General features: G+C 39.2%; 1 protein-coding gene across 26 annotated transcripts in view; it reads right to left on the bottom strand.

Annotated features, from left to right (window-relative positions):
• The window catches only part of dlg2 (discs, large homolog 2 (Drosophila)), a 277019-nt gene that overhangs the window by 103421 nt on the left and 148868 nt on the right, over positions 1-24730 (bottom strand). For 2 of the 26 annotated variants that reach the window (XM_053515569.1, XM_053515561.1), the window contains exon 1: positions 16051-16128. The exons of 22 other annotated variants lie outside the window; for them this stretch is intronic. In XM_053515569.1, the coding sequence (XP_053371544.1) occupies positions 16051-16128 (78 nt within the window). Of the gene's footprint in view, positions 1-16050; positions 16129-24730 lie in introns of those variants that run through there. 2 more of the 26 variants (XM_053515564.1, XM_053515560.1) reach the window with 2 other exon arrangements.

Genomic DNA, 24730 nt, shown 5'->3' on the forward strand with positions numbered 1-24730 from the left:
TGGGTTTCCTAGGGGAAAAAAATGTCCACCCTTGTCAAGCTTTTTGATCGTGCACTACTAAAGGAAATCTTCATGCTTTATCTACTGTATACACATGTATGTACAGTATATGTGTCCATGTGTGTGCATGTCCCACCCCAGGCCTGTGACATGAGCCGTCAGGGAGCCGTTAGACGTAGAGCAGAGCGTGAAGGGCGCATCAGTGACTATGAGGTCTGGCAGCTTGTCTGTGAGCAGACAGAGCTATGAGTGAGGTAGTGACCCTGGGGGAATCAGCCTCCGCACTCAAATCTCACTTTACAGAATGGCGTCCCTGCTCGCAATCACCTGTCAAAGCCAGACAGCACATCCCTCCTGAATTACTAAAACCTCACCACAATTTGTCCTTCCAATTATGGAATAAATGAAGCGGTCGTCCAAACAGGGTCTCAAATAATGAATTTAAAATGACAGGGCTGGGGGTTATTTTTGAGCACACAAGACTGAAAGGGGGGGGGGGGGGATAGTCAATTAATTTTTACACCCTGTGAAATATCAAAGAACTTTTCATATTGGCAAAATGAGAATCTATTGAACCTATTACAGAACAAAACGGACATGAAAAACTGCAGGCAATCAGACATGCAGCAATTGATTAAACCTTATTATAATCTTCCTATTCTTCTCTCTCTCTCTCTCTCTCTCTCTCTCTCTAAAAGCCAGGTTTCAGTGTTAGGATGTTCATTAAAAAACAGTGCTAATGAAGCCTCATTTGCTTCCTAGTGGAATAAAGTGCAGCTCAATCACAATCTACGGTACATACAACAGACTTCTCCAAACTTCTGCATAAACCTGGTTTTATAAGGTTCTACCTGACAGCCACTCATCATCCAGGATGACCTCAGGATGAATGCAGTTCCATGACTAGTCAATATTCATGTTCGTTTTATACTCGCACATAAAATAACAGAGTTTATGCCTCAGCATGGCAAAGTGGAGGAGAAGGTGGAGGTTTTGTAATGAAGATGTTCTAATACTGGAGCCATTAAAGTAATAAAAGTTGTACTTACAGTTTTTTTTTTTTTTTTACAATGCGTAAAGGTTCTGGCACTTTAAAAAAGCTTCAGTGCAGCTGAATAGTTCAAACTGTGGCTATCATTAAATAGCATTAGCGCTAGGTCATGTGCTAGCAGCACAATACATAAAATCATGCAGATACTGGTCAAGAGCTTTAGTGCATAATATTTGTGCTCAGCAAATATTAGACAAGAAAACAACAAAAACTAAAATCTGGTAAGGGGTGGTTCTGCCCATATTCCAAATAATGAATCTTTACAACTGCGGTGACCAGAAAAGTGTGTTAAACGAACAATACAGTATGTCAATTTTTCAGGCAAATGGGCCCCAACAGCAGAAGACCACATTCACTCCTTTTCCAAAAGGTGGTTTCAGAGCTAGTTCGAAGGGTTTTTTTTTTTTCAGACAGCCAAAACAACAACCCTGAGACAGGACAAACGGTTCCATGATGGCACCAACACTTTTCAGGGCTTGAAACAAAGAACTGCTTACATTACGGGCTGGGAGTGGGATTATCACAACAAAATAAAAGTTTATGACCTCCATCTTTAAAAAATGGACTCAATATGGAATATTTTTCACCCATGAAAAAACAAAGCCAGTTCTTCAGGAGGTTCGCTATTGAACCGTCTCTGAACCGGCACAAGCACAAAACATGAACTCGCATCTGGTTCACTTGGGTGGAAAAGGGGCTAACTTGGTTTTACACCTGATAACCAGAACCAAGGATCTACGACTACAGAGGTGAAAACATTCATCAAAGCATGGGAACCAACCAGGTGATGCTTTTGAGACTTTAATGTTAACGTTCCGATGTATTAATATTACTTAAATGTTATGGTAAAAATGTTAGACATTTTAGAAACTGGTTAAAAATGGTAAAAACTTGTATTTAAGATTTTAGAGAATTAGAAATATGAATGCTATTAAAAGTCACATTGTAAATCCTATTGGCCTTGATAGACTTTAAACTTTGCTAAGATCTATAGAATATGAAGAATGCCTAATAGAAACCACACGGACCAAACCTTATAAAACTGAACAGTTTTTAATCTTAGAGAATTACGAGATGTCTGAATATGCGTGAGGCTCCAAACTCACTTTCTAATTTTCTCAGAATCATTATATTTCTGATAGTTCCATATTTAAAAATAGCTACTAAGTTAAATAGAATGTTATAATACTGGGGTCATGACATGCCATGACTGTATACGTATATGCAAATAAGTAGCCTCTGGTTAAAAATACTACAATATAGTTAAATATTGACATAAATTAACATCTGTGCCCTTGACTCTACCAGATAAAGATAGAAAGTAAAGAAGTACAGATCTGCATTTATCCACATTGGTTGAAGTACAGTACAAACAAACACACACACACATACACACACACACTTAAACACTACAGAACACCTACTCATAACAGAACACCTACTCGTGTCCACACAGCACTGCTCTCTCCTGGACTCTCATATGGCCTCGAACACTACACTACTTTCAAAAGCTTGACATTAATGTGAGTCACGCTGGCTAAAAACATTTTTCTAGCAATCTTATATAGTTAAACTTGATAAATCGTACAGTACATTTAATCCTACGCACTGGCATGTCATTTTTAATAATAAAAAGAAATAAATCAATAAAATCTTACACAAAAAGACATCATTTAAAGATTGTAGATAAGGGCTATTTTCTGACTGATGACAGATAGTGTCCCGTATTTAATTATTCTTTTAAAAAGTTACCATACTGTAGGTCTGAGAGCTCCCCAAAGTACGTCTGTTAATGCTCCAGCTAAAATAACCCTGCGTTTTATCCCTTAACCCCTTTAACTCCGGGTTACCACTAATGGACTAATACAAATGGACATGCCTCACCAGAAAACAGCAGAGCTAAGAAACAAACTGGTGGAGAATATCTTCTTATATGAGGTCACAATAGGGTGTGTGTGGGGTGGGGGGGATGTAAGTGACATTTAAAACCTAAAAAAAAGGACAAAATCATTTGGAATCCCAAGATTTTTTTGTTTGTGCACACACTGAAGAAGCACTTCAATATCTAAATTGACTAAAAAGTGAATTCTGAATAATAGGTTCCCTTTTTAAAGGTTAAAAAAACATTGTACATCTTTGGGTAAGGTGTTAGGCCAGTGAACAGCTTTAATGCACCTACGTTAACTGAAGTGTAGGACGAAGTGTAGGAGGAACCCCGTCCTGTTCCCTTGGTTAGTATTTAGACAGAGAGTGATGTTTAACACCTTGGTATAAAGTCTCCCTTGTGTCCAGCTGGGCTGAGTTGTGGTGACTGTGAAGCAACATATTTATTGACCCCTTGTGCACTGTAGATGGGGCAAAGTCATTATGAAAGTTACTATTCCTCGCAGGACAGAAACGTTTCATCATACTGTAAGATGAAGTTAGAACCATTTCCTGATTTACAGTGACTCTTTGGATATTCACCATTTTCACTCATTCCCTCATTTTCTATACCACTTTATCCTGTATTCGCGGCTGAAGCCTATCCCAGGAGACTTAGGGTACACACTGGACAGGGTGCCACTCCATCGCAGGGCACACATGCATACACACACTCACATTCTCATTAACACACAACAAGCAATTTGGGGATGCCAATTAGCCTAACCTGCATATCTTTGGACTGTAACCTGCATATCTTTTGGACTGTGGGAGGAAACCGGAGTACCCGGAGGAAACGCACCTAACACAGGGAGAACATGCAAACTCCATGCACACAGGGACAGCAATCGAGCCTGGCCGGGGATCGAACCCAGACCCTGGAGGTGCAAGGCAACAGTGCTAACCACTACACTACCGTGCCGTCACCATTCTCAACATATAAAACAAAGGACATAACTTTGCATTCAGACAGAAGTTGAATTTCTATTTTTAACCATCTGATTGTTTTAACTAAAAGAAATGTGCAGATGAATCCTAAAGCATTAGTTTGTTTCAAAATAACATTTCAGCATAAAAATAAAAATACATACAATACAGGTCAGCAATGTCAATGCTGGTAAAACAGGAATATCATTATCATCCAGTTTTCCACTTCACAAGACGAGAAGGTTTGACACACTTTCACTTTGTCATTCACCTGACCTTGTTTTGATGCTTATTTAATCCCCCTCTCAAACGATAATCTCAGCATTAAGGAAAGATCAAATGCCTATGGGTATTCACACACAAATAAAAGGAGAACTGCTTTGCTTTATTTTCTCCCGTTAAGCTGTTTCAAAGCAAGCGACTATAAAAACTAACTGGGCGAAAGTATTTGGACATCTGTCCATCACATGCATATCTTTTCTTCCCCCATCTATTTCCACGAATAACCGCACTGAACACCTTTAGGATGAATCTGGACACAGACTGAACCCCAGGCCTCCTAACATGACATCAGTCAGGTTCTTTTGTTAAAATCGACACGGCCATCCTACAAAATCTAGTAGAAAGCCTTACCAGAAGAGTCAAGAACATTATAACAGCATGGGAGAAATAAATCTAAAAAAGAATGCTCAAAACAAGTGCACAAGTGGGCATGATGGTCAGGTGTCCACATTCTTTTGGTCATATAGTTGTATACAGTACAGAGGTTTGTTTAAAGACCCTGAAGGAGCTGATTTGCTTGGATATCACAACAGCATTTAACCACACATCCTCATAATGTATTCACCCAAATGCAAGGCTGTTATTTTGACATCTGCAATGCCCTTTGCAACATTACCACCTACACTGATGGTCATGAAAATACACAATGCTGTGATTAACGGCTTGTTTTTGCATGTGATTATGAAACTGGAGCCCTGGGCCTCTTAAATCAGATTCTCATGAGCCGGAGCTGTAGCAACTAACTTACAGCTGTTTGATTAGAAGGAGCCAGAGAAAGGACATAAGGACAGAGACCAAATAACAGCCGCCAAAAGTCTGTCGAGTAATTCCGTTGAGTAATTCGCTTCAGTCTCCTGAGGCTTTACTGTTGCTGACCTGTATGAACGAGCTATGATTACCTTAATGGCCATCAGTGTCTCAGCCAGGGGGGTGAGTGTCCTACTACTGGGATTCAGGTCTGAGTACCTGGGGTATTATATGTCATACTTGACTGGGAGACCCCAGGAGTTTATGCCACAAATGCCCAAGTTTATACACAAATGCCCAACTTTTGGATTTGTGTGACTTGCTAGAACGGTCGGAACATCTCTCTTTTGTTAAGGGTTATATCAGCCAGTCTGGTGTGTCCTTAGTCATCCAGTATCTGTCAATTACAAGTTTCCCAGACAGCTTGACCATAAAAAAAAAAAAAAAATTGAGAAAAAGAAAAATGATAGCAAACTTCCTGGCTTCCACTTTTGCAGACCGTCATCATCTAATACAATAGAAAGTGTCCCAGAGGAAAAAAACACACACACACAAAAATGAAACAGCTTGCAAGCAGAAAGAGATAAGCCACAATGAGATATTAATCTCTGTGGTCATGTTTGTGCAGATATGTTATTTTAATAATTCCAGATAATAGAGCAGGATAAGGAGGACCTGTAAAAAAATGAGAGACTCAAGCTGAGGTGCTGGTAAGCTCCTTTTTACTGTATAACACCATCACATTTTCATCTAGAGATCATGATGCACTATGTACCTTCTTCTAATATTATGTACATAAATCAATGTCCACACAGGACTGCATAATGATGAAGCATACCCTTGATTCATCCCTTTCACGTTTAATTAAGAAAATCAATAATGGTGGGATACTGAGAAACATCTGTACACTTTCTTTTTTTACCCTGCAGTGCTTTAATAATTAATTGAATCGACTAATTAATTTTAAATAATTATCTTTAAAAAAAAGTCTATGCATCTATTTTCATCTGTGCAATAATGTTGAAAGATGCTTGCCCAGCTCTCTGTTTTCATAGCAGAACTCAGAACCGCTATCCAGTTGTTAAATGCAGACATTCATTATTAAAAAAAAAAAAAAAAAAATCATCATTTAGTTAATGCTGCAGCCTCGTTTTACAAGCACAAAGGAATGAACCTTACTATAAGATGGATGCAGGACACAATGCAGCCCTGTCTGGTTCTGTTAAATAAATCAGGAAGGCTGGCTCCTTTTTCACCAAACCAATTTGAGGAGACGGTGTCCTGCAATGAAAGCTGATGGATGCAATTGGGCCAAGAAGAGCAAGAAGAAGCTTTCAGCATAACTCGCTTTAATAGCATTTGTCCTCGCCAGGAGAGCTGCTGGTTGAGACGTAGAGTGTAAACTCACTGAGATCCCACCTTACAGCTATGTTAGGATTTATACTACATGCATGATGGAAAAATTATTTAAAGCAGCTTAAAATGTTTGCTGAGGGGATTGTGAGGCTCGATTACCATGTGGATATGGATTTCCATGCAAGAGCATTAATTCCATTACTCCATCAGCCGTAAACGTATAATAATTCAAACAGAAAACATCAAAATAGATGTTTAATCAGAATTAAAAAAGAATTTCATGAAGCCGTGATGTCATTCTGTCCTTCAGCACCAAAGATGTTCCAGGTTTAGACTTCCACATTATACAAATACAAATTAATTTCTTAATTAAGGTAAAAATTTGATGCCTGTCAATAATATAATTTTTTTTTCCATAGTAAACATTTTAGGTTGCACTTTCTACAGTATAAATACATAAAGACAACATGTTCTCTACAGCATGCAATTGCTTCTCTTTTTTTTTGTCATGGAAAATGACCACCGTTAAAAAAATTGGCAGAAATGATGGACAGACAGGTGAAATGATCTTCATTGATTAAATGCATAATAAATAAATCCATGATGCATCCAAATAAACTTTTGTTTTTATACAGGGTGATAACAGTATATTGTAAATGCAGAGCATAAAGCACATATATTAAAGGGCACCTACAGTAAAGTATATACAAACATTTTAGTATTTTTTTAAACACATGAATGGATCCCATCATTCCCATTTCACTTTTGTCCTTTGCTGAATTTTGTACTGGTTAAGATTTAAACAAGACAATTCGATTTTCACTCGTACCTGACCTCATATACTGTAAGTAGATAACCTCCCAACAATTCATTGCGCTGCTCCACCTAGCTTTAATACGTACATTACATAAGCATTGAAGCAGAACATTCTAAATGGGAGTGAAACCCAAGGAGTTATATATATTAACAAACCCATTATTTGAGGGCTACGTCAGCTGGAGCATTAACAGACACACTTTCGGGAGCTCTAAGACTTGCAGTACTGTGCAAAAGGCTTGCGTCACCTCTCATTTTCTCATATTAAATTCAATTCAATTATGTACTGTAGATTACGTTAAATAAATGGGAACAGATGGTTTACTGCGTCGGCCTACAAAGTGCCTAAAGATACGATTTAAAAAATTAGCTGTTTATGTACATAACAACCCCATCAGCAACCTCATTTCCCCTCTCGTCTGTTCCAACCACTCAGCATTCAGTATCACTATTCATAGTGACCTGATCATCTGTCATCTTCTACACCTGTTTCTCACTAGTTAATGCCTTAAGTTAGATGATTTTTTATCCTTAAATGATTAGGTCACTGTGTGGCTCAACAAAAGAAAGACATTCCTCCGAAATGCTCAGGTACAAGTACAAGCCAAAAACAAGCCAAGTCCAGGGACTTATCCTCAAGAGTACATTAAAAATACAAAAAGGTCCTGCTCTTTAAAAGCCAAAGATTCCTAAATAAAGGAAAGGCTACTGTGTAGAGCTGTATGTTAGCTTTATGAGATCTTTATATTATTGATATGATAATAAATGATCTGGGAAAACTAAAATGATAAGATGGTTTTTGGCCATGATTTTAATATGAAAAAACAAAAAAAACCTGCACCGTCAAATAGGTTTTATTTGATACTATTTATCACAGTTGTCATTTTGTAATACAGACAGACATTATGACATCAGGGCCAGTTACATTCCCATCTACAGTGGAGCAAAAGTATTTAGTCAGCCACCAATTGTGCAAGTTCTCCCACCTAAAAAGATGAGAAAGGCCTGTGATTTTTATCATAGGTATACCTCAACTATGAGAAACGAAATAAGTGGCTGGGTCTTTCAGCATGACAATGATCCCAAACACACCACCCGGGCAACAAAGGAGCAGCTTCGTAAGAAGCATTTCGAGGTCCTGGAGTGGCCTAGCCAGTCTCCAGATCTCAACCTTAAAAGTCTGTGGAGGGCTTAAAAGTCTGTGTTGCCCAGCGACAGCCCCAAAACATCACTGCTCTAGAGGAGATCTGCATGGAGGAATAGGGCACAATACCAGCAACAGTGCGTGAAAACCTCGTGAAGACTTACAGAAAATGTTTAACCTCTTTTAAGTTCAAGTTCAAGTTCAAGTTGGCTTTATTGTCACTTCAACCACATTCCTTAACACAGCAGCAAGAATTGAGGAATTAGTGCAAAAAGTAATGAATATTGTGCAAAAGAGATAAACAGTGAAGCATTTACAGATTGGTGTGTACGATAGTTTGGTGGTGTAGGTCAGTGTGTCTGCGCTTGTGTTGATTAGTCAGTCCAGCCTCAATGTTTTGAGGTTAAGCTATGTGATAATGTTTGTGTGTGTGTGTGTGTGTGTGTGTGTGTGTGTGTGTTTTATCAGTCCAGTCCCTTTTTGTTGAGAAGACGGATGGCTTGTGGAAAAAAGCTGTTGCACATTGCCAACAAAGGGTATATACAGTAACAGATTATTGAGATTTTGTTATTTACCAAATACTTATTTTCCACCATAATTTGCAAATAAATTCTTTAAAAATCCTACAATCCTTTTGTCTCTCATAGTTGCGGTATACCTATGATGAAAATTACAGGCCTCTCTTATCTTTTTAACTGGGACAATTGGTGGCTGACTAAATACTTTTTTGCCCCACTGTAAACTGGAGACACACAGACTCCCACAGCTATAACACAACACTCTCTCACTTAAACGACTTTCACAACCTTCCACAGAGTTACAAACCGACTGTCATGTGATTCAACTAGTCTGTCTTGCAAAATGAGAATGCTGATGCTGTACACTAAAGGAAGATTTAAGAGTTAGTTGAACCTCAGAAATGCTGCTATAATACATTACCAGTTCTGTGCTGATGCCAGGATAATATTTACAATATGCATACATTCATACCAAGCATCATTTCAAGACACACAGTGTTGTTTGCCTTTTGTTAATTCTGGCAGTCGTTTTCTTTAAACTGTCACCTCTGTCTGGCTCATTAGAGCTCAAAATCTACAGCTGGATTGCTGTGAACCTGTTCTGTGACAATGTCTAGTCAGCTTTATTTCTCCACAACTATCATGTTTATTTAGATGCATTCGACACATGGTAGCCCCGGCACCCTGCCACTTAACTGACGAAATATAAGGAGATGCAGCAGATGTGAAGTAGACATCACAATCTCAATAAATCTATAACATTTCAGACAGCGCTTCCTCTCCATGGATTTTAAATTCTCCGCAAATGAACCGCCAAACTTTAAAAGGTCATTTAATTCTCCATCCGATTTAAAGTGTAGGCGGTTTCAGCCGATCTATTCCCGCTCAACACTTTGTCTTCCATTTGCACATCCTTAATATCGATTGGTTCCAGTGTAGGAGCTGGATTTATTCATAACTACAACCACACGTACACAATATCGGAACTTTCTCATCTAAAGTATTAACTGTGTTGTGCAAAAATAATACACCAAAGGCTTAAAACTCCAGGCACGTATAAGGAACTGTACCTGGGTGGCAGAGGTCAAGGAGAGGAGCGAGAGAGAGGCAGCAGCTTCCCTTATCTTCTTAACATTAATTAGGGTGGTCAGAGATCGGTGATTCCACATGAGCGGTTTTTTTAACCATTGATCCCACAGAGGTGCATTGAACTATCTTAATAACACCAAGTTAAAACAAATAACTTAAGAAGGTCAGTTAAAAAAGGAAAAAAAAAAACCTTTTCAGGAAGGCGTGTAAAGAATAATAATAATGTGAATTTCTTGCAAAGCGGTAAACCCTTTAATAATTCACCATTTAAATTTTTCCTCCCGCAGGAGGTAACTGGCATATAAGAAAAATGACTGAAGTGGCATTTCTGATAATGCAATAATGGAACCAGTCCTCGAGCCGTGACTAACAGAGCTGAAGCCATGTTTTACTACATTCCACACTGCCCAAAGCAGGGATCAGGACACTCTGCCTGCTTAACTGTTGTGCAAAAAGATGGAAAGCACTGCGATTCTAGAGCTATTAGCAAGTTCCTCACCCAAGAACCATGTCGAACCTCGCACAGTCTAACACCCAGCTTTGTACTGTATAAACACAGACGAACACGCGAACGGTGGCGCTGTGCCAGGGCCTAATCAAAGAGCAGCCATTACCGACAATCTGTCTCCATCCGAGACAAACCGTCTCCTCCCCAGTAATCACATACAGGATGGGTCAGCACAGCCCTAATGCAGCACACACTAAAGAAAGCTCCAGAAGCTTCTGTATATTTATTAAGCTGAACATTTTACAAGTATAATGTCAATATACAGTATGTAAACATACCATACATACCCATTAAAACCAACTGCCTAACACTGTCCAGGTCCCCTTGAGCCACTAAAATGGGTTTGATCCTTCAAGGCATGGACTCCATAAGACAGACCTCGGTGAAACCTGCAAATCCGTGTTAAAACGCGTAAGCTCCTCGGCTAAACTGTAACCTTGTGCGCAGCTTTTTTAGGGCAGTGGTGGGCTCAGAGGACTAAGGCGATGAATTGCTGATCGGAAGGTCATCAGTTCGAGCCCCAGATTGCCATTGTTGTGACCCTTAAGCAACGCTCTTAACCCTATCTGCTTCAGGGGCACTGTAACATGGCTGACCCTGTGCTTTGACCCCAGTTATACTGGAATATGCGAAGAAAGAATTTAACTGGGCAGTAATGTACACTACCGTTCAAAAGTTTGGGGTCACTTGAACTCCATGATGGTTCCTGATTTTTATTTCTTTCTACATTGTAAAGGAATGCTGAAAGCGTCCAAAACATGCATTAATCTCCTTTGAACAGTTAATGGTGAGATGGGTCTGCTACTTCTGCTCTGTAAAGACTTCATAACGCCGTTAATCTGAGGTGCTGTTAATTGGTCATTTTTCAGGCTGATAACTCTAAATGAACTTCTCGTCTGCAGCAGAGGTAGGTTTTGGTCTCGCCCTCCTTGGATGGCCGTCATAAGAGCCAGTTTCATTATGGTGCTTGACGGATTTTGCAAACGCACTTGACAATACTGCTCTTGCAAGAACTATTACAGAAAGGCTGACCTCTGTGTCTTAAAATAACAACTAACTGTTGTTTTTGTTTTTGTTACGTAATTACCTAATTCCATATGTGTTATTTTATAGTTTTGAAATCCCCAGTATTGTTGTAGAATGTAGAAAATAAATCACTAAACAAAAACTTGAAACAAGAAATTTGCAAGTGACCCCAAACTTTTGATCGGTGGTGTATATGTAACAAATAAAGGCTTCACTTACAGTAACTTTGAAGGTGTGCTCTAGCACCAACATTTTAGAGATGCATCCTTTATGTCCCACAAGATCTAGTGGAAATTCCATGAATCAGACTAGTTTGTCCGAGCAGATACTCGGTCAGATCAAGGTCAATAACACTGACCCCTTTGTCATGTTCCTGATATCATTCCTGAACCATTTTTTTGCATTGTGCATTATGCTGCTGAAAGAGTCCACTGCCGTCAAAGAATACCGCTGTCGTGAAGAGGACAGTATGTACTCGGCCTGCAACAATAGGAACTACAGTACGTTCTAATTAATTTCCATGATGTTTATATTCTGTTAAGCTGCAGTGACCATTGTTAAAAGTGCTATACAAGTAAAATGGAAATGGATTGCATTAAATAGTACATGCAACATGAAAGTAAGAACCATATGGATGCCAGAACCCTGGGTTTCCAAGCAGAGCATTACTACAGCATCACACCAGCATGCCTTGTTGTGAATATACAGTATACACAGATCAGCCATAACATTAAAACTCAAAACATTCCGCCTAACATTTTCTAGGTTCCCCTTAATTGTGCCACCAAAACAGCTCTGACTCCTCGAGGCTGAAAGTGTGCCGTGGTACCTGAAAACAGAATGTTAGCAGCAGATGCTTTAAGTGATGTACATTAAGTTGCAAGACGGAGCCCCTATGAATAATACCTGTTTGTCTAAAACATCCCATACAGATAATCGATTAGACAGAAATCTGTTAAATTAATAAAAAATGCCAGATCAACAACCATGGACTCTTTGCCTGATAAGCCCGATAGACAGAAAGCTGTACTGCCCAGAGTGTTCAGATACCTTTCTATTACAGCCAAACAGTCATTAACCTTTTCTGAGGGATGAGACAGGACAGACATAGATGAGCCTTGGGTGCCCATCATCCTGTCACCAGTTTACTGATATATAATTTATAATCATTGTTATTCAATTCACCTGATCGTGTGTATAATGTTTGTGTTACTGTTAGTGTTAATGTTAGTGCTTCTCAGCCCTGCCTGAATGCTTCCTGCCACTGGATTTCTAGTTCATGATGCAGAAAATAGGATTTGCTGGAACAAGGCTTGTGACGACTGATGATAATGGCCTGCGGTCTGACTCCAGAGCAGAGCAACAAAATCTCTCTCTCTCTAATGCATCTTAGCTTCCCTTGTCCACGCTTATCAAAAAACAGATAAGGCCTGTAAATACATTCGCTCATAAATAAAAAAAAACAAAGTAAGGAACAGGAGCTTATATATATATATATATATATATATATATATATATATATCACTTCTGCTGTTTAACATAAAGCAGATTAACATGTTTAACATTTACTTAATGTTATAATTTTAGTTAACTTTTTAGGTTTGTTTACAATCCTGGCTAAAGTTTTACCAGCATTCATGACCTTGTAAATACATAATTAATCTTAATCCTAACTAGCAGCCAGCTACTGTTTTTTTTCTTCTTGTTCTTCTCACTGTAATGATATAACATATGCGCAAAAGCCTGACAACACCGATTTCCTAAATGTCCATGTTCTTGTTGCTTTAGACTCCCTGCAAACTCCAAATCCACAAGTTATATATGGTGATAAATGTTTAATATTTTTGAACTATTAAGGCCAAGTATTGAGGAAAACCCCCACCCCCACCAATCTTCTATACCGCTTTATCCTGTATTCAGAGTCATGGGGGGCTGGAGCCTATCCCAGGAGGGTGCCAACACACATACACTTACATATTCACTACAGGCAATTTGGGAACAGTTTGGCCTAATCTGCATACCTGCAGAACACCAATTAGCCTAAGAGTATCCAGAGGAAACCCATCAAGCACGAGGAGAACATGCAAACTCCATGCACACAGAGACGGGAATCGACCTTAGCTGGGAATCGAACCCGGACCCTGGAGGTGCAAGGTGACAGCGCTAACCACACCACCCCATTATGTAACCACATATTGCAAATAGGTTTTCTTTCACACAAACATGAAAATAATAGTAAATTTCTGTAAAGATTTTGATATTATAAACATAAAAAAAACATCGGTTTATCAAAAGACCACATTTCGCTGTAGGCCACACTTTGCAAAGCACTTTTTCTGAGAGCAGAAATCAAATCCGCACTTAAATGTAAACCCTCTAATTTACTGAACCAGGTGTGATTTGGAGCAAAGGAAAGAAAAGTGAAGTACTGTACAGTAGCCCTTCCAAATCGCTGCCACACTGACCAAAAAATAAAAAATAAAAAAAAACGCTAAAAGTGTGATCTGTATCCTGAAGAGGTTCGAGTGTAAAGCGGGGAACCTGGTTAGCATGCATGCCCACGAGACTTGTCCCTGAGCTTCCAATCGATAGCTCTCTTCTTCACGTGTAACGTTGGGGTGTGTGTATGAGTAAGAGCCAGAGTGAGTGGGTTTGGACGAGTGTAAGAAAGCAAGAATGACAAAAAGATTACTGATTACTTCAACCAAAATTGTAGGTTGCTAGGCAGCGACTAGCTAGGTGTCCCGGAGAATAACGGAGAACATGCGGACAGACGGGAAAGGAACTTTCTTATACTGTAGGTATAGGAATCGGTGTGGGAAGTGAGAAGTGAAGCAAGGTGCTAGAAATTCGAATTGTGTTGCTAGAGAGAGTGATAAGGCAAGCAAGAACTCTTAGCTGTAGCAAACCATTGACATATGTTCAATCTCACACACACACACACACACACACACACATAGAAGTGCAAAACTGTGTGTCACATACAATCAGTGTAAATCATAACTATAGCAGGCAGCATCTCACCTCCATCTCCTCAACGTGCGCACACACACATCTCGCGCGTGCATGCACGATGCCTAATCAAGGATCCATTTAGTCTAAGCACACTGACATTTCCATTTTCAGCTTTTGTTTTGCCGATGAGTGAAATCACTGCTGAAATCTACTACAAAAATCTGCCATACAGACAAAATGGAAATAGCCCAAATTGCTGCATAAACAACCTAAGCAACAGCAAGCCGTGTCACAGGAATAAAACTAAAACACGTGATAAGACAATGTGCAAAAATGTCCTAGGGTCAGGTCTGGGTACAGATGCTGATCTGTTGAAAGGCATTTCTACTTTCCTTTTTTTTTGTCCCTGATATGATCAAATCTGATGGCGAGCCTCTAGAAAAAGTAATCTAAATGCTGCCATACGGTTGAGAGATCAGCAATTGCAAACCTGACAATGCCAGAGCCAATGACGAGCCAAGTGTCTGACAGAACTCAATTAGCGCTTCAGTCTGGGTCAGAAGGTATTGCATTAGTTAAGGAATTCCACAAAATGCAATAAACACCAAAAGGCATTTTAAAATATTATTGGTCAGAAGGTATTTCATTCACCAGGGCTTGTACAGTATGACATCATCTAATAAAGCTAATAATAACTAATAATAATGCAATGCTGTAAATAAACAGGAAAGTTATCAGTAATGTGAATGTTAGTGAATGTAAATGATTATTAACCATTTAATAAGTCTTTAATGTCATTTTTTTTTTTGGTTATGCTCAGAAAGTGAGAGTTCCATCATTAGAGGTTTTTCAATAACATGATAAAACACAAAAAAAAGCTGCTACCACATAAGAGGTAACAGGAGCTAACAACAAGTCATTCATTAATCATTTAAAAAATCCTATCCAAATTGTTATAGGCGAAGAGAACTAAAACATTTTGGGATATACATGTAGCATTCTATATCATCACAGATTGTTTTCCTATAACAGCATGCCATGTAGTGATGTATCCATTACTCACAGGCCAACTCATATGAAAAGATATCATTTTACCATGATTAGACATAAAGGATGTCAAACAGGGTTGCACTTTTCCACACTGCACAAGCAGCAGATCACACATTTCACACACCTCAGGTAGCAGCATGAAAACATTCCTTCTAATCAGCTTGTTAAAACATCTTAAATGACTTTTTTGGAAAGATATCGAGATTCTTCATTGGATCACAAATCTTTGTGCGTGGTGAGATTGAAGATACTTTATAAACAATACATGGCTTAAAGTAATCATTGTAAAGATGAGTAAACTTTAGAAGCAAGAAAAAGAAAAGCAGAGTGAGAGAGAGAGAGAGAGAGATAAAGATCCCTATGAACCCCTTCACAAGCACGGAGGTCATGTGGCTCGGATCAGCTCTTGTTACACTCATCCTCTCTCAATAAGGTGCGAACCCTTTTAGACTCGAGACAAAAACAGGTCCTGCTAAATCCTCCGAATACATACATAAAACCATCAAACCAACTAGAACAGCTTCATATCCAAAGGCTTGCTTTTCCTGCCAGTTGGAACAACCATAAATATGAAGCGGCGCAACAGATAAAGTCAAATCCATGTCCAGAGTTTGCGACAGCGCGTGTAAACTTAGAGCATCAACCACCTCATCCCTACCTTCTGCATTTTGGCTTTTCTGGCGTTCTCTACAAGTCTGCGTCCCAGCTTCTTAGCGTACCAGATGGAGGCGAGCATAGTGGATCAGGGCAGAATCCCTCCGTATGAATTATGAGTAAACAGCCTGGTGCAGTCGCCAGCATCAGCAGCAGCCGGCGCGAGTGAGCGAGAGAGAGAGAGAGTGAGAGAGAGAGAGAGAGAGAGAGAGAGAGAGAGGAGCTGCTCACACTGCTCTGCTCTCACTCACATTATACACACACACAGCAGGTGAGAGCGGGAGTATGTGTGTGTGAGTGAGAGAGAGAGAGAGAGAGAGAGAGAGAGACTGTAGGAGTAGGACTTGAGGGCAAGACACTCCTGAGTCTCCAGAGTCCTCTGTACTTCTCTCACACACTCTTCTGGTCTTTAGTTCCCAGAAAGATAGAATAAAGAAAAGCTTCAAAGTGCTAAACACCCAGGGCATAATAACAGTCAAGCACTTTGAACAGTTTCTACATAAAATAAATAAAAATAAATAAATCAATCAAAAGGCTGCAATGGTTATAATGGTCCATCAAAAATGACAAATAATAAAATCACAAGAGAGCCTTTTCTTTCATTTTAGTGTGTACTCTGTGTGTGTGTGTGTGTGTGTGTGTGTGTGTGTGTGTGTGTGTGTGTGTGTGTGTGTGTGTGTGTGTGTGTGTGCTCGGTTTCTGCTCCGTAGCTCATTATGTCTCCAGGTCAGGCATACTTGTTTATAAAAAATTTCATTTTCTTCACCTCATTAAACCAATATTCAAAGAAATGTTTATGTTATTTGGTTTTATACAGACAATAATGTACTGTATGTTGTTTTGCATTGTTTATCAGACAGTAATAAGATGTCTTTTTAGTCATAACTTTGCTTTATTCAAACTTTGTTGACCTTTTTTAGAAACTTGAAATCGAATCGTTAGCAATTAGTATTATAAAACAATAGAAATAAAGGTGTATTGTACAGTGATTATCATCTTAATATCTACAGTATGTTTCAACACAACATGATCTACAAAGCGTGCTATACAGTATACAGTAAGATGTTAAAGGAAAATATTCGACAATTGACTAATATGAAACTGGTTTGTTACTTCTAAAATTTGTGGATTAATATTAATTAATATATTAATAAAGAACAAAACACAATCGTTACATATCAATGTATAGTAACATTTGAGGTTAATCATTCGAAAAGCAAGTTACTGTACCTCCTGATATTACTTTTGTTCTGCCTGTCTGCCTTTTCACCTGCCTCTTTTTCTCTCCCTCTTTAAAGTTAAGTGCATAAAGGACTCAGCTTGGAAGGCCACAGAAGGGCATCGCTCTCTGTCCTAAAAATTTGCAGAGGTTACGAAGGGATTTGATCAAAGGTTACTCGATCCTCATAGGAGGACTGAGGTTTACAATGCTGTAAAAAATAGTTGTCCCCTTGCTGATGAATATAATTGTTTTTTTGCATACTTGTAACATTTAATAGATTCAGATCATCAAACTAATTTAAATATTTACAAGGATAACCCGAGTAAATACAAAAAGCAGTTTTTGAATGACTGTTTTATTTATTAAGTGAAAAATGCTGTTCAAACCTACCTGGCCCTATGTGAAAAAGCAAACGCTCCCTAAAGCTAATAACTCTCTACAACTCTAATCAAGTGTTTGTGATAACTTTTTACATGGGGGATGTAAAATCTAAGACCTGTTTAAGATCATTTCAAAGCATCTCAATCAGATTTGAGTCTGGACTTAGACTAGGCCACTCCAAAACTTCAAAACAAGTGAAGCCTGCAGTTTCTTTGGATGTTGTTCTTGTCCTTTTTCACATAGGACCAGGAAGGTTTGGACAGCTTTTCTTCCCTTAATAAATGAAATAAACTTTTGAAAACTGTATTTTGTCTTAACTCGGGTTATCTTTGTGTAATAATAAAATCTGTTTGACGTGCGACCAAAAAAATAAAATAAATCAGAACAGCCAAAACTTTTTCATGGCACTCTAATTATTTTTTCACATTTCTTTCTGCATGAAGAACATGATGAAGTTATGCAATGTACATACCAGTGAAGTCCATATGTCAAGAGTTTATAGTAGAAACCGCACATCTATAAAATTGGCAAAATATGGAGCATGACCCAGTTGACACACTGAAACTCAAACGAGACACTGCTTTCTTTGTAAGCAGCCTAAGCTGGAGTCTTGTCTAGTCATATCCACAGGATTGCTGCTTGCCTCGCAAACCTCCACGCACGCTCAAGATGAACGCAAATCACATCACGACACATTATTCTGAAATGTCTTTCATCTCATATTATCTTAACACATCCTCGTGTGCCCTTAAATGTTCACTTTACCATCCTATTATTACCTTTCATTCTGTACTAAGGATCAGATATCGATCAGATCAGGAGACAATTATGCTTTCACTGACAGAATTCAATTATTTGTGTTTAAACATGTGGCTTACTGTGATAAGCCCTGATGCAAGGTGAATGGCGTTAGGTTTGAGAAAAAATATCTAAAAAGAACAGCTGTATGTCTGAGAGCCTCTGGAGGAAAGGCTTGACAATTGGATGAAATACAGAATTTAATAAAACGCACCGAGAGCCATAGAGAACTCTCGGGTACAGCAGGATACATCAGTCAGCAGTTCCCATCAATAACGGATGCACCGTTAACTCTAAGGAAAGCAGCCTTAATAAAGATAACAAAGAGCCTTGCATAAAAACCTGGTCAAGACAAAACCTGCTTTATAAGTTCGTATTTTTAAAACCTACAGTAGGTTGTTTAATCTCCTGCACATTACCATTTAAACACAGTCGACACATTAAGAGAAAAAAATATTGTGCGCTGTCAGATTGAAGTGAACATATTACATATAGTTTACATAAGAATATACAATTTCTCACTAAAATGTGAGTTAACTGCTCATGATTTAATCGCATTTCTCTTTACTAGTTTAAATTACTGTATGTAAAAATGAGGGTGGTCAAGACAAAACGAATATGAATGTGATCCAATCATGTGATAGAATCTCGCCAGGATCTCATTATCATACTTCTGCAAAAGTCCATTGGTTTTTAAACCTTCATTCATAGGAAATTTCATCACAAGTCCTAGTTTCACATAAACGATCCTCATATACCTGTAAAGTTTATATATAACTTTAATAAACCTTATTTAGATTATAGTAATATGATTTTTCTTTCTTTTTTATGAGGAACACAATGCATTTCTATGTAAATTGGAGAGGAAACCAAACAAAAAGGAAATAACATCACAAATCCTCTGATATTGCAGGGCGTATTGAGTGCTGAATTAACTTGATTTACTATAGGGTCTGCATATATAACCTGACTATAATAATAATATTATTAATAATAATAATAATAATAATAATATGTATTCTTAAAAGCATCTCTGAGCAATTATCCATATTTACATCACAATACAATATGTACTGTAAGTGGTTCATAAAATAAGATAAGGATGGCAGTTAAAGACTAAATTCTTTTTACACAGACATCAGGATTAAAGGTGAACTTCATGAATAAATAATACTGCCCCACGCTGATACAGTGCAGTCAAGATTTTTTTTTTTCATTTTGTTATACTACAGCCACACAGTACAAGTAAGATACACCACAGCTATAATGCAATTCATTTCTTTTGACTGAGTACTTTTAATGAGTCAAAGCATCACATAGTAAATGCATACTGTACTGTATATCACTTTTATTTTACATTATTTTTTACTTCATGCATTTTTATTATAAAAGAATGGACCATAACTCATGATTTCAGCTCCAGTTAATTAAGGAATTGTTGTAAATGCTTACTGCTGCCTCCCACAAGCTCTCACGCTGCTGCTGAAGGGCCACTCTCATTTGCATTCGGTGTGCCTTCTAAATAGCCTCCACTTTAATTTATCAGACATGCCTTGTTTAAAAGGACCCAATTAAACACAACCACTTCAGCACTGAGCATAACTAATACTCTCAGTCATATGACCATAATTATTATCATATTTTTTGTACTGTATTTAGAACATTTAGAAAAATATTATGTAGATATTCTGTTTCTACAACAACACTTAATGATCGATCCATGAAGAGATTCATTCTAATGTTGAATACGCTGTGATTTACAGTCTTTTGCTAAGTAGACTGTATTGATTCTTCCATGCTGCATGGACAGTGAAATTTCCTCCTCACATCATGTCAGCTTAATGAACGAGGAAGGTGCTGGCATTGACTACCAGTCCATTGTGCAATACCGACAAGCAGGTAACAGGTCTGTGCCATAATTACCCAGAATCCTCAGTGACATCCATACAGCTGTTTTGCAACACAAACTCAAATCTGTGCCAGCTCAGTAGAAAAACTTCAGACAGTCCTTACTTATTACAGAAATGTGTTAACATTTCTGTAGACCGATTTTACATATGAGTTATAAAAAAATTAAATAATAATAATAATAAAGAAAAACTCGCAGTGCACTAGAGTGCAAGATTTTATACTAAGTGCTGTTTCAGGGACAGACTAAACATCAGGTGAGCTGTTTTACATAGGCAGCAACAAAGAATTGTAGTTCACGCAAGTGTCCTTGGACTTTCCACCTACTCCTGGTCACCAGTTTATATTCATGTCGCAGAGCCATTGAATTCTCGAATGTGTTTCGGTCAGAAGGCATTGATTAATGTTCTGTAACAGCAGCTTGGATAGTAAAAGGCTATAATTCAAATTGCAGGTTTGCATTAATGAATTTGTTCCAATATGTTATCGTTTCTATAGGAACAACTCTTTTCTTGAGTTATGCGCCAGATAACCAAAGACTAATAAAAAATGTATTTGACAATGAAAAAACCTAAAGCTCTTTGTAAAGGTACATGTATTTCTGGTTGGTGATGAGTGAGAGAAGGAGAGAGAGAGGTGTAAGAATATAACATGTGTAATAACAGGATGCTTTACAACATTAATTGTATGTATAAATTGTTTTTTTTTGTATTTGTTTAATTCTTTATTAAATAAAAATATAAATATTGGTGGCTTTTAAGGGGCACTGTGGCTTTGCACCTGTAGGGGTCGGGTTCGATTCCTTCCTCGGGTCTACTGTATGTGCACAAAGTTACCATGTTCTCCCTGTGCTTGGTGGGTTTCCTCTGGGTGCTCTGGTTTCCTCCCAATAGTCCAAAAACATGCATATTTGGTTTATTGGCGTTCCCAAATTGCCTGTAGTGTATAAATGAGATTGTAAGTATATGTGTACACCCTTTCCAAAGTCTACCCTGCCTTATGCCCCTAAGTCTCCTGGGATAGGCCCCAAGTCCTCCTCGACCCTGTACACAGGATAAAGCGGTATAGACAATGAGCGAGTGAGTGACTTTTAAGGCAAAAGAGGTGCATGCTTTGTGTCAGTCCATCTAACTTCACTCTGTCTCTGATTATTTTCCTTTACCATCTTCTTTTATATTTTCCTTATTATTACATTCCTGATTAAAAGGAACACATTTCCCTAATCAACCCACACAGTAGCAAATACAATTATTCAATTTGAAGATAATACTGTATATAAAGGATAAATAATCATTTAGAGGGAGAGAGTGAGACCTTAAAAAAAAAAATCTCCCCAAGACCGATAAAGCTCCCATGTACAGTATGCTGAGCTCTCCTTTAAACAGTTCTACTTTAGACAGTTTTGATTTAATCAGCAATCTTAATCAATTTTAATCATTGCATAATCCATATTTTATTTTAATGTTCTTTTATGGTTAAATTATAGTTACAACAGAGACAAAAACAGCGTAATGTGAAGCAGATTGCTAAGTTAATTGTTTTCTTGATATAATGATGGTGATAGTGAAGTATAAATATGGGTGTTGAATAAAAGTGCTATTTATGCTTGTTGCCATAGTAACAAGTCAATTCACTAGCATGGGATCAAGCACTCTGTGTTAAAGCTGTTGTTAAGTTGTTGATTAAATCTACTTTGAAGGTGTCCTGAAACAAGGAATTAATGCAAGCTAGCTGGCCAAACTGAAATTTTCTTTTCATTTTGTGAAGCTGTTTTGAGACAATACCCATTGTTTAAAGCGCTATATAAATAAAATTTAATTGAATTTAATCAGAAAAAAGAACGTTTCGTCTAATATTTTACCATAAAATTACCCTTATATTACTGTCTTTATGTCTTTACTACTATTCTAAAAAAAACATTAAAAACTGCATTTCTCAATCTCACTCAATCATTCTCCAAATCTTATCCTGTACAGGGTCACGGGAGGCCTGGAGCCTGTCCCAGGACATGAGGTGGGGTACATGCTGGTAACATCAGATGGCAATCCATCGCACACAAGGACACACAATACAAAAAAAATGGAAAAGCCAATTAGCCTACTCTGCTTGTTTTTGCACTATGGGAGAAATCTCAGATAACACAGAACATGCAAACTCCATGCATATAAACCCGAGGGAATCGAACCCTCAACCAAGACACATGGCTACATTGCTAACCACCATACCACTTTGCCACATATACTTCCTTTTACTTCCAATTTACTTCAAATCTGTCACACGAGGTGGGAGTTTTAAAATCAATTATACTGTACAAGGGAAGTTCAAGACAAACAGGGACTTCTGGTGAAATTTTTCATGAACGAAGGAATAAAACTTATTGACATTTACAGAAAAATTCAATCAATACATTTACAGTATAAGACTCTTACTGTCAATTAAACATTTCAATGGTGCAAATATTATAAAGAAGCCACATCCCCTGCCATTAAAAGGAGTTCCTGGGAAGCCGGAGTTTCAGACACAAAGGACAGTCTAATCTTGGCTCTGGCGAAAAAGATATTATATATATCTATAATATCTACCTTGACAATATCCAAACAATCGTGAAATGTTGAGAAGTGCATTAGTGTAGCAGGGGATTATATGAAGATAATCTAAAATACAGAGACATAAAGAGTTTTTACTCTCCGGATCCGAGCTGGCCGAGTGAGATCCTGAGGGACAACAAAGGACGCGACGCGAAGCGGCGGCCCCGAGGGAAACGAGCCGGCGTCAGGAACAGGCTGAGAGCCCGTGCACACCGCACACCTCTGCCTAGCATCCTGCTCGCCAACATCCAGTCACTGGAAAACAAGCTTGATGACCTCAGGGCCAGGATAAAGTTCCAGAGAGACATTCGGGACTGCAATCTCCTCTGCTTCACCGAGACATGGCTGAACCCAGCGGTGCCGGACCACGCCATCCAGCCGGCCGAGTTCTTCTCGGTTCACCGCATGGACAGGACGCGGGACTCGGGGAAGTCAAGAGGAGGCGGCGTGTGTTTAATGGTGAACAGCAGCTGGTGCAACAGCGCGAGCGTTGTTCCTCTCACACGCTCCTGCACACCAAACCTGGAACTACTGTCCATCATGTGTCGTCCTTTTTACCTTCCTCGGGAGTTTACATCGGTCATAATCAGCGCCGTTTATATTTCACCACAAGCGGACACGGACACTGCCTTATGCGAGCTGCATGAGGCACTCACACAACAACAAACACAACACCGGGACGCTGCGCTTATTGTGGCGGGGGACTTTATTAGTGCCAACCTCAAACGCGCAGCGCCGAACTTTTATCAGCACATCACCTGCCTCACCAGGGGCGAAAGGACACTGGACCACTGTTACACTACAGTCAAGGACGGTTACAAGGCACAATCTTGCCCACCGTTTGGTAAATCCGACCACGCCGCCATCTTCCTCATGCCAAAATACAAACAAAGGCTGAAACAGGAAGTTCCGGTTCAGAGGGAGGTCGCGCGCTGGATGGACCAATCGGTGGCCGCGTTACAGGACGCACTCGATGACGCAGACTGGGACATGTTCAGAAACAGCTCCGACGATGACGTCAGTGTGTTTACGGAAGCGGTTGTGGGATTCATCGGGAAACTAGCGGATGATACCGTAGAAAAAAAGACTATTAAAACGTTTCCCAACCAGAAGCCGTGGGTGGATAAAACCATCCGCGACGCTCTGAGATCTCGCACCGCTGCCTACAACACGGGACTCGCGTCGGGGGACATGGAACCGTACAAGGCTGCGTCATACAGCGTCCGGAAGGCGGTGAAAGAGGCGAAGCAGCGCTACGGGAGGAAACTAGAGTCACAACTCCAACAGAGTGACTCTAGGAGCCTGTGGCAGGGACTAAGGACAATAACGGATTATAAAGCACCAACATCCGGTATGATAAACGCAGACGTGTCTCTGGCAGACGAGTTGAACACTTTCTATGCTCGCTTCGAGGCTGCAGCTAAAGACGCTAGCGATGCTAATGCTAGCGGCGCTAACGGCTGCAGACAGGAAGTCACTGCCAGCACCGGAAGCGCGTTCATCATCACCGAGCATGACGTGAGGAGAGCCTTCAAGAGAGTGAACACCAGGAAAGCAGCAGGACCAGACGGCATCTCAGGCCGCATTCTCAGAGCCTGCGCAGACCAGCTAGCACCTGTGTTCACTGAGATATTCAACATCTCTTTATCTCAGTCGGTGATCCCCACATGCTTCAAAGAGTCCATTATTGTTCCTGTCCCAAAGAAACCTCATCCTGCTTCCCTCAATGATTATCGCCCTGTAGCCCTCACCTCAGTAGTGATGAAGTGCTTTGAACGCCTGGTCAG

Source organism: Clarias gariepinus, chromosome 17 (genome assembly GCF_024256425.1).
Source record: "Clarias gariepinus isolate MV-2021 ecotype Netherlands chromosome 17, CGAR_prim_01v2, whole genome shotgun sequence".
In the NCBI taxonomy this organism is placed as follows: Eukaryota; Metazoa; Chordata; class Actinopteri; order Siluriformes; family Clariidae; genus Clarias; species Clarias gariepinus.